The 11,739-nt window shown below is 45.5% G+C and overlaps 1 protein-coding gene across 1 annotated transcript in view; it reads right to left on the bottom strand.

Annotated features, from left to right (window-relative positions):
* Positions 1-309: 309 nt before the first annotated feature.
* Positions 310-11,739, bottom strand: part of LOC139277648 (serine/threonine-protein kinase 3/4) — a 206,604-nt gene continuing 195,174 nt past the window's right edge. The window contains exon 11 of the mRNA XM_070896398.1: positions 310-885. Within this exon, the coding sequence (XP_070752499.1) occupies positions 727-885 (159 nt within the window). The 3' untranslated portion in view covers positions 310-726. The remainder of the gene's footprint in view (positions 886-11,739) is intronic.

Here is an 11,739-nt window from a genome sequence, read left to right as displayed (position 1 = left end):
GTGTGACTGTGTGACTGTGTGACTGTGTGACTGTGTGACTGTGTGTATGTGTGTATGTGTGTATGTGTGTATGTGTGACTGTGTGTGTATGTGATTGTGTGTGTATGTGTGATTGTGTGTGTGTCTGTGTGTGACTGTGTGTCTGTGTGTGTATGTGTGACTGTGTGTGCGAGACTGTGTGCGAGACTGTGTGTGTGTGTGTGTGAGACTATGTGTGTGTGTGAAAGACTGTGTGTGTGAAAGACTGTGTGTGTGTGTGAAAGACTGTGTGTGTGAGAGATTGTGTGTGTGAGAGAGAGACTGTGTGTGTGTGTGTGTGTGAGAGACTGTGTGTGAGACTGTGTGTGTGTGTGAGAGACTGTGTGTGTGTGAGAGAGACTGTGTGTGTGTGAGAGAGACTGTGTGTGTGTGAGAGAGACTGTGTGTGTGAGAGAGAGACTGTGTGTGTGAGAGAGAGACTGTGTGTGAGAGACTGTGTGTGAGACTGTGTGTGTGTGTGAGAGACTGTGTGTGTGAGAGAGAGACTGTGTGTGTGTGAGAGAGACTGTGTGTGTGTGAGAGAGACTGTGAGTGTGTGTGTGAGAGACTGTGAGTGTGTGTGTGTGTGTGTGTGTGTGTCTGTCTGTCTGTCTGAGTGCTCCGGAAATAATGTTTTTTCAGAGGTTGGAGCGTATGCGAAGCTGAGCTCGGCACATCGCCCTGGCGGTGAGAACTCTCCCTGGAGTCTCAGAAGTTCTGCTGCCGTCGTTTCTTGGCGTCAATGGCGTCCAGGATGGGCTGCCTCTTGGCCTGGTAACGCTGGCGAATCTCTTCAATCTCTTGCTCCATTGTGGGGTCCAGTGAGGCGAGTCTTCTCTGAAGCTCTTCAACGCTCCAACTCTTCAACTGCAAATTATATTAAAAAAAAAACACGTTAAGTTTCATTTTCATTGAATAAAAATATAAATGAATATAAATAAGGTGTGATCTACAACAACAACAACAACTTGTATTTATATAGCACCTTTAACATAGTGAAACGTCCCAAGACGCTTCATAGGAGTGTTATGCGATAAAGATTTGACACCGAGCCGCAGAAGTAGACTAATTGAAGAGTTCAAGATGATTAAAAGATTTGATAGGGTAGATAGAGAGAAACTATTCCCTCTGGTGGGGGGAGTCCAGAACAAGGGGGCGTAACCTTACAACTAGAGCCAGGCCGTTCAGGGTTGATGTCACGAAGCATTTCTTCACAAAAAAGGTCGTGGAAATCGGGAACTCTCTCCCCCAAAAAGCTGTTGTGGTTGGGGGTCAATTCAAAATCTCAAACCTGAGATTGATAGATTTTTGTTGGACAAGGGTATTAAGGGAAATGGAACCAAGGCGGGTAGATGGAGTTAAGATACAGATCAGCCATGGTCTAATTGAATAGTGGAACAGGCTCGACGTGCTGAACGGCCTTATCCTGCTCCTATGTTCCAAAATGTAAGATAGTCACCAACAATGCCCCTGGTAAGCAGCGCTGCCTCCCGTGCGGCCTGCCCCCCTCCGCCAATGCGCAGTCCAAATTTTTAGGCGCGTGCGGTATCTACAATGGAAAAACCGATGAGCGGCCTGCGCGTGACCTTGCAGGTTTATTGCACCACTGCCCAGCTTAGCGGGAACACTGGTCACTAACAAATCCAATAAGGAATTCAGGAGAAACTTCTTTACTCAGTGTAGTCAGAATGTGGAATTGAAGGATAAGTTGATCGGGTGAGATGAAGCAGGGCGGGAGGGCGATCGTGTGGAGCATAAACTTGTTGGGTCGATTTGTATGTAATATTTAAAATGATGCTTCACCCACTTCCTTTCATTCGGCCCATTTAGAAAGCACCATTTTATTTTTGGGGTTCCCTTTTACTCTAGGTATTGTTGGTTTCAGTGTTTGAGATTTCTCTTGTTGGTGAGCCCATTCTCTCTATCGCCCAGAGAGCGTTGCCCACTTATCTAGCGACATTTGCAGCGTGCCCAGGTAACAAACAGGGAACCCTCATCAGTTTATTTCAGCTCCCGGCTTTATCCTGTGCCTTCACACGACCCTCCTTCTCTCGTCAGAAAGCTGCACTTTGACTTAACCTTCAGGTCGCCCTTCACCCCTTCACCCCCCCCCCCCCACGCTGTGCTCGCTGACCTACGGTGGCTCCTGGTCCAGCAACGCCTCAAATCCTTGGGGGAGGGGGAAAGAGAGAGAAGAAATATTCTAAGACAAACAGCTTGTGTCGACCAGGACTCAATTCCTATTGGAGTGAGGAACACACACAACCTGCACTTCTACCAAAGTTACTTTTAAATGGAACTTGCTGAGATTCAATTTGTGAAGCGCTGTCGAACTGTGTGTCGTGCCTTTCAATGAGGCCTTGAAGGGCAAGAGCATATAAAGCATAGTGCAGCAGTATGAATAAATTATGAATGAAATTGTTTTTTTTATATATAGCTATATATTCTTCAGGGGTTATGTGGTGTCAATAGGTGCTGGTGATGGGTTGGCTGCTCAGCAGCTCTGAAGTTCTATTAGTAAGTGGTGGAGCTCGCAGTCTTTAAACAAAAAGCTGATCTGGTCTCCTGGGCGACATGATGGCTTTTGTATCCTGTGAACTGTACTGAAGGACCCGATCGCTGCCGATTCCCAAAAGACGGCTGGTGCCCATTAGTGCCCAGAACGTTCAGCCTGCTCAGAGCGGAGCCGTACAAGGGAAGATATAAAAAAAAGAAGCACTTTATCATCTTGAGCAAATTCTGACGGCACTTTAAAAGTCACGTTAAGAGAAACAATCACACGCAAAGATTTCTGCCCACTTTTAACTGGACGTTGTGGCATTTAATTAACACCTGATCATTAAAACGAGCCACATTCATTGAGAAAATAGTTCAACTGCACAAGGAAGCTCCCTTCTTGCTTCTAGCGCTGTGTGACCAGCCAGAGACAGACCCGGGGGAAGGAAGTTTATCATAACACTGGTTCATTAAAAGGGGATCTTTTGGGCGAGTGCACAAAGATCATTCTCTTCCATGAAAATGGTACGAAAGGCCCAGTAAATGCAAATGCCCCTGAAGTGTGGAACCTTTAAGTCTCTCCATCCAGTTTTTACATATTTTCCCCTCGGATGTTTTTAGTCAATGGACCAACTTCGCACTGTTTAGAAATTGACCGCTCTTGGTACTTCATCAGTTGGCAAAATATCAGTAGACACATGCCCTGGCCAGGAACTAACACTGGAAATTACAGCGAGGACATCATTTTAATAATTCAGTAGTGCCTTGTAAATTTTGCATTTGGATACATTATCCTGGAACGGTCAGAAACTCCCCAAGTTGAGAATACGCGCCTGCAGTCCGCGTGCTTACCCTGCTGGAGTTTGCAGGGTCAGTGGAGGGGCACCTCATTGCCACGTGACAGGTGAGCAGGTGCAAGCTCTCCCCGGCAGGTGCATCTCCGGTGCCCACCCACCTTGCCCTTGGGCGGGCCGACCGAGGTCGCCTCCGCCTCCTGAGCAAATTTCTTCCGTTTTTAAAAACCCTTTCAGATTCTTTGAGGATCTGAGCCAAGTTCCCCTGCCTCGACCCAGTGGTGTCCAGCCATGCTAAGAGCAGAACGCCTCGCTGGGAATACTGATATGCCAGGTCCAAAACTGAGCCCAATGAAGTCAGTCTTCACTCCACCATTGGTGGCTGTGCCTTCAGCTGCCTGGGCCCCAAGCTCTGGAATTCCCTCTCTAAACCTCTCCGCCTTGCTCTCCTCCTTTAAGACTCTCCTTAAAACCTGCCTCTTTGACCAAGCCCCTCCTAACAACGCCTTATGTGGCTCGGTATCACATTTTGTTTGATAACCACTCCTGTGAAACACCTTGGGACGTTAAAGGCGCTATATAAATGCAAGTAGTTGTTCTGTAAAAATGTAATTAAAATCTTTGGGGTGTTTCTGCCCCCCTTCAATTGTGTCCCCGGCCCCTAGTCCCACGTTCCTTCCTCGCAACCAGTGGGACAAGCAGTAGCCAGCCCCATGTTTAATTGAGGTCCCGGCCCAGGAAAATGGGCCAGGGTTACAGCTAGAGTACTGCATGCAGTTCTGGTCACCACATTACAGGAAAGATGTGATTGCACTAGAGAGGTACAGAGGAGATTTACGAGGATGTTGCCGACACTGGAGAATTTTAGCAATGAGGAAAGGTTGGATAGTCTGGGATTGTTTTCTCTGGAACAGAGGAGACTGAGGGGAGACCAAATTGAGGTGTATAAGATTATGAGGAGCCTAGATAGGGTGGATAGGACAGACCTATTTCCCTTAGCAGAGGGGTCAACAACCAGGGGGCATAGATTTCAAGTAATTGGTAGGAGGTTTCGAGGGGATTTGAGGGGAGATTTTTCACCCAGAGGGTGGTGGGGGTCTGGAACTCACTGCCTGAAAGGGTGGTAGAGGCAGAAACCCTCACCACATTTAAAAAGTACTTGAATGTGCACCTGAAGTGCCATAACCTACAGGACTACGGACCAAGTGCTGGAAAGTAGGATTAGGCTGGATAGCTCTTTGTCGGCCGGCGTGGACACGATGGGCCGAGTGGCCTCCTTCTGTGCTGTAAATTTCTATGATATGATTCTATGATTGAGGCAATAGGAAGAAATCCCCTCTCCTCCACCCCTCCCCGCGCCTCCCCCACCCCCACAATGTGACTGCCCCAGAGGCAAATACAACCCATTGTAAGACTACTGTCACAGTGTAAAATGTTTGCCCCCACCCCCACCCCCAACCAAACTCCGCTGTCTGCAAGCAGATAGCAGCAGGACTCTGAGCAGCCTATTCCCAGGTAGGGTGAATCTCCCCTGGATCACGCCAAATCAGTTTAAATCTCTTCCCCTTCAAAGCAGCACAACATATTTATTTGAGAGAATCTGCTGCGTGTCAAATTAGATTTACCGAGGAGGGGGAAAAGCCTGGTGACTGTTCCCACGGGCTGACTTCTAATGAACTCCTTCCTGGCGATATTGAACATGGCTGCAGTTCTACAGGCTCCGCCGGGACATTTTTCATCTCAAACAGTAATTTTCTTACAAAGCCACAATGGTGTGGTGCCGATCTTTGGCGTCTGCTCGCTGTAAAAGCCCTTGGAGGCCCAGTCAATTAAACGTTGCATTTCAGAATGCCCGACACGACACACTGAATTCTGACAAACGATCAGGGACGAGTGCGGTAATAAAATCCGCTATCTTTCCTCTTTTAATCAAACCATTTTGTGGTGCGCGACCGATCTGCTTTTTGCAAAGGGTACACTTTGCAGGATTCCCCCCTTTTCCTTCCCCCGCCTTACCGCTTCCCACCATCTCCTCCGCCTCACCGCTTCCCTTCCCTCCACCCACCCCACAATTTGTGACATGGCCCTGATATTTGCTGTTACAACTTGGAATGGTTTGCTTTTGCTACAAAGGAAATAGCTTAGAGAGGCAGAGTTTCCGTCCTCTGTTCGATAGTAGCTGCAGGGTGAATGTTGTCAATGTTCAGTCACCGCATCACGACCTATGGTAATATCTGCAAAGTAATGATGCACTTCCTTTTATAAACCATGCTTTTCAGACAAAGGAATTAAAATATTTTACTACACAAGAACTAAGATAAGGATATAAGAGGAGCAGGAGTAGGCTATACCACCCGTCAAGCCTGCTCCGCTATTTAATACGATCATCTGGTCATTATCACATTGCTGTCTGCGGGAGCTTGCTGTGCACAAATTAGCTGCCACATTTCCCACATTACAACAGTGTCTACACTTCAAAAAGTACTTCACTGGCTTTAGAACGTCTGGTGGTCGTGAGAGTCGCTATAGAAATGCAAGTCTTTCTTTTTCTTTCCATGGCAGATCTTCTACCTCAACTCCACCTTGCCACGCCATCCCTATATCCCTTGATTCCCTTAAAATCCAAACATCCATTGATCTCTGTCTTGAATATACTCACGACTGAGCCTCCACAGCTCTCTGGAGAAGAGAAGTTCAAGATTCACAACCCTTTGAATATAGAAAGGTCTATTTTGCTCCTCTGACATTATCTTGAATGTACTTTCATACTTGAATGTGCACTTATCAAGTGCCGTAACCTACAGGGCTACAGACCAAGAGCTGGAGAGTGGGATTAGGCTGGATAGCTGTTGGTCGGCCGGCGTGGACACGATGGGCCGAAATGGCCTCCTTCCGTGCTGTAAATTTCTATGAAAAAAACCAGCTTTGATGTGAGGCTTTGATTAAATTCTCACAATTAATGGATATTGCTTTTTCTTTTAGTTTTTATAACTAATAAACTAAAGTGTTCAAGGAAATTGAAAGACAGCACACAATTTGTTTTCATGTCCGTGAGTTTTCTCCCGCCAGCTGCTGTTTAATTTCTGGAGACTCCAGGGGAATCCTGGAGGGTTGGCAAACCTACCACACAATACTCTCTGGTGACTTTTACTGAGGTAAGAGTTCCACTTGTATTGCAGCCCCTCCCTGTACCTCAGCCAAGTGGCCACGCTTCATGTGTGAGCTCCAGTGGTGAGTGTCAGCAGTCTGTTGACTATTCGACTTATTCATACATGCGTGTGTGTGGGAGAGTCACCACATAGTGATTAGATAAAGAATCCCATCTGATGCCCCCTCCCTCCACAACCCCCAGCCTAGGAGTCCCTACTGTAGATGAGATGAGTAATGTGTGAGGAGGACACAAAAAATCTGCAAAAGGACACAGACAGGCTAAGTGAGTGGGCAAAAATTTGGCAGATGGAGTATAATGTTGGAAAGTGTCAGGTCATGCACTTTGGCAGAAAAAAAAATCAAAGAGCAAGTTATTATTTAAATGGAGAAAGATTGCAAAGTGCCTCATTACAGTGGGACCTGGGGGCACCTGTGCATGAAACACAAAAGGATAGTAAGTATCAGGAAGCCCAATGGTATCTTGGCCTTTATTGCAAAGGGGATGGAGTATAAAAGCAGGGAAGTCTTACTACAGCTATATAAGATATTGGTGAGGTCACACCTGGAATACTGCGTGCAGTTTTGGTTTCCATATTTATGAAAGAATATACTTGCTTTGGAGGCAGTTCAATGAAGGTTCACTCGGTTTATTCCGGGGATGAGGGGGTTGACATGAGGAAAGGTTGAGTAGGTTGAGCCTCTACTCATTGGAATTCAGAAGAATGAGGGGTGATCTTATCGAAACGTATAAGATTATGAGGGGGGTTTGACAAGGTGGATGCAGAGAGGATGTTTCCACTGATGGGGGAAGACTAGAACTAGAGGGCATGATCTTAGAATAAGGGGCCACCCATTTAAAACAGAGATGAGGAGAAATTTCTTCTCTCAAAGAGTTGTTAATCTGTGGAATTCGCTGCCTCAGAGAGCTGTGGAAGCTGGGTCATTGAATAAATTTAAGACAGAAATGGATAGTTTCTTAAACGATAAGGGGATAAGGGGTTATGGGGAGCGGGCAGGGAAGTGGAGCTGGGTCCATGATCAGATCAGCCATAATCTTTATTAAATGGCGTATGGCCTACTCGTGCTCCTATTTCTTATGTTATGTTATATTATGTTATAGATCAGATAACTGGCTTTCTGAGTCAGAGACTTGAGCACATAATCCAGACTGATACTCCAGTGCACTACTGAGGAGGTGCTGCACTGTCGGAGGTGCCGTCTTTTGGATGAGAGGTTAAAGCGAGGTCCTGATCTGCCTGTTCAAGGCGGATGTAAAAGATCCTGCACAACTTTTTTGAAGAACAGCAGTAGTTCTCATTGTATTCCCTGGGCAGCAATCACCCCATAACCAACATCCCTCTTCATTCCACTGCTACTTGTGGAACCTTGCTGTGTGTAAATTTCTCTGCCACATTTGCCTACATTGTAATAGTGACTACACTTCAAAATATAATGAACTGGCTGTGAACAGTATTAGGACTTCCTGAAGATGTGAAAGGTGTTATATATAAGCATATAACAACAACTTGTATTTATATAGCGCCTTTAACGTAGTGAAACATCCCAAGACACTTCATAGGAGTATTATGAGATCAAAAATTTGACACCAAGCCATGTAGGTAGAAATTAAGGCAGATGACCAAAAGCTTGGTCAAAGAGGTAGGTTTTAAGGAAAGTGTTGAAGGAGGAAAGAGGTAGAAAGGTTTAGGGAGGGTGTTTCGGAGCTTGGGGCCCAGGCAACGGAAGGCACGGCCACCGATGGTTGAGTGATTATAATCAGGGATGCTCAGGAGGGCAGAATTAGAGGAGCGTAGACATTTCGGGGGGTTGTAGGACTGGAGGGGATTACAGAGATAGGGAGGGGCGAGGCCATGGAGGGATTTGAAAATAAGGATGATAATTTTGAAATCAATGCGTTGCTTAACCGGAAGCCAATGTAGGCCAGCGAGCACGGGTGATGGGTGAGCGGGACTTGGTGCGAATTAGGACATGGACAGCCGAGTTTTGGATCACCTCTAGTTTACGTAGGGTAGAATATGGGAGGCCAGCCAGGTATGCGGTGGAATAGTCAAGTCTAGAGGTAACAAAGGCAGGGATGAGGGCTTCAGCAGCAGTTGAGCAGAGGCAAGGGCAGAGACGGGCGATATTACATAGGTGGAAATAGGCGGTCTTGATTATGCTGCGGTTACGTGGTTGAAAGCTCACTTCAGGGTATAATGTGACACCAAGGTTGTGAACAGTCTGGTTCAGCCCCAGACAGAAGTTGGGGAGAGTCAAGGAGTCAGTAGCTAGGGAACAGGGTTTGTGGCACAGAAGAAAGCCATTCAGCCTATCATGTCTGTGCTGGCTCTTTGAATAATTAGCCAATTACTTCCATTCCCCTGCTCTTTCCCCATAGCCCTGCAAATTTCACCACTTCCAAGTATTCATCCAACTCCCTTTTGAAAGTTACTACTGAATCTGCTTCCACCTCTCATTCAAGCAGTGCGTTCCAGATCACAACTCGCTGTCCAAATAATAAATTCTCATTTCACTAGAACAGCTTCTCCTCATCTATTCTATTAAAACCCCTCATGGTTTTGAGCATCTCTATTAAATCTCCCCGTAACCGTCTCTGCTCTGAGGTGAACAATTTCAGCTTCTCTCGTCTCTCCACATAACTGAATTCCCTCATCCCTGGTATCATTCTGGTCAATCTCCTCTGCACCAAGGTCTGGATATTCTTCCTGAAGTGTGGCGGCCACAATTGGACACTATATAGATACAGGTTCTTTCTGATTGGGATGGCTCAATACTGCATTGTGTGATGCCTTTACCATGAGTGGTCTCCTGGGTTTCTTTCACAAAACATTCCTTAAGGTTTAACCCAATTAATTTTCTCAAGCTCTTATTTAAAGGTTCCCATTTTTCAGACCATGAAGTCAGGAATCGGTTAATTCTGTGTGTGTGAATCTGTCCTGAGCATTCTGATTTTAAATTGCATATTTAAACCTCAGAAAACCTTTGTAAACAAACCGCTTAACACTCTGAATCACAAGCCATACGGATGTTTCTTTCCCAGGAACATGCACTTCTCAAGGAAATGAACTCTGGTGCACAGGGACTCCCGCAATAATGCAAACTGTTGGCCTTGGGTAAATACTGCACGATACAATATTCAGTAACTGTTCCAACAAATACGACTCAGAGAATTGTTACTGACTGCATTGTGCAGTGTCACTTCATGCCAATGTACAGCATCACTTAAGTTATCAAGCACTCCACACTCTACCAGCACAAAACATGCACACTGCACTGTCACGGCAGTTAAGGTTTCTGATCCTCTACCTCATCATACTGTGAATTCAAACCCTTAGGTCTCTCGTTTTCTTACCCACTGTTGCCAGGGACCTTGAAAATGGCAGCTTGGTGGCATTCTTATCTCTGGGTCAGAAGATTGTGGATTCAAGCTCCCCTCTATGCCCCCACATGAACGCATAATAGAGGCGGACACACCAACGCTCTAGTGAGAGAGTGTTGCATTGTCAAGGGTCGATGTCAAATTTTGTTTGATAATGTTCCTGTGAAGCGCCTTGGGACATTTTATTATGTTAAAGGCGCTATGTAAATTGCAAGTAAGTTGCTGTTGTTGCTGGTGGCTGCCTTTGGATAAGACAGAACCAAGCGTGATCATTCAGGTGAACAGTAAACTGTTATGGGAATTACACCGAGACTACAGCACAGAAACAGGACATTCGGTGGTGTTTATGCTCCACACGAGGCACCTCGCAACGTACTTCATTCAACCCCATCAGCATATCCTTCTATTCCTTTCTCCCTCACTTGTTTATCTAGTTTCCCCTTAGATGCATCTATACGATTTGTCTCAACTACTCCCTGTGGGAGCGAGTTCCACATTCTCACCACTCTCTGCGTAAAGAAGTTTCTCCTGAATTCCCGATTGGATTTATTAGTGACTATCTTATATTGATGGCCCCTAGTTCTGGTCTCTCCCACAAGTGGAAATATCTTCTCTACGTCTACTCGATCAAACCCTTTCATAATTTTACAGACTTTGATCAGGTCACCCCTCAGCCTTCTCTTTTCTAGAAAAAAAGAAGCAAAGCCTGTTTAACCTTTCTTTATATCCTCAGTTCTGGTATCAAGCCTTGTGATTCTTTTTTGCACTTGCTCCAGTGCCTCTAGATTGTTTTTATAATACGAGGACCAGAGCTGTGCAGAGTATCAAGTGCAGTCTAACCAAGTTTTGGTACAAGTTTAACATGGTAGGGTTGATATTCTGGAAAGATGCGATTAAATGGGTGAAGGACCTTTTTCAACAGAACCTTTCTTGTGAAGACGCAGTCATTCTCTCATTGCCCTCTTCCGACACAGCAATGTCATTTGACTACTTCTCTTACTCTCCCACAAACACACTGTTCAAGTTCCACTCGAGAGACTTGAGCATAAAAGTCCAGGCTGACACTCCAGTGCAATACTGAGGGAGTGCTGCACTGTTGGAGGTGCCACCTTTCGGATGAAATGTTAAACTGAGGCTCCGTCTGCCCTCTCGGGTGGACATAAAAGATCCACAACATTATTTCGAAGAAGAGCAGGGGAGTTTTCCCCAGTGTCCTCAACCAACGTCAATATAAAAAATAATCTGATTATTATCACATTGTTGTTTGAATTGGCTGCCACGTTTCCTAACTTACAACAGTGACTAAATTTCAAAAAGTACTTCATTGGCTATAAAGCGCTTTGGGGCGTCCTGAGGTCGTGAAAGGCGCTATAGAAATGCAAGTCTTTCTTTTCTTTCTATTAAGCTTTCCCACCCCTTAAATAAACACTGTCGTCAGGAAGTAATCAAGTTTTCCCAACACACAGCATTGTTGGAGGCCATTAAGTATTCCCCATTCCCAAAAGAACACACTATTGTGACTATCCACCAACAATACATCCCCATTTGACAAACACTTAACTCAAAATACTTATGCTCATCTGTCCCACCATACCTCTGTGCTATGACTCTCCAGAGATTTTTCACAATGATCCATGCTGTTGTCCCCTGAATAAGCCCTTGTGTGATTGAAACCTGCAGAGTTTAAGCACTGTCTATGGGATATTGTTCTGAGATGCTGTGCAAAGATCTGCCATTTATTGCAACAGGACCAAATTTCCCAAATGGCAGAATGTCTGACACGATTCAGTTAATTTCTGCCTTGTATCTATAAACATGGAATAACCTTTACAGCTAAGTTATACTCTAAAAGGTCAAACACACAGCACACTAAGCAATCCG

Source organism: Pristiophorus japonicus, chromosome 12 (assembly GCF_044704955.1).
Source record: "Pristiophorus japonicus isolate sPriJap1 chromosome 12, sPriJap1.hap1, whole genome shotgun sequence".
Lineage (NCBI taxonomy): Eukaryota > Metazoa > Chordata > Chondrichthyes > Pristiophoridae > Pristiophorus > Pristiophorus japonicus.
This window is presented reverse-complemented; position numbering and strand designations above follow the sequence as displayed.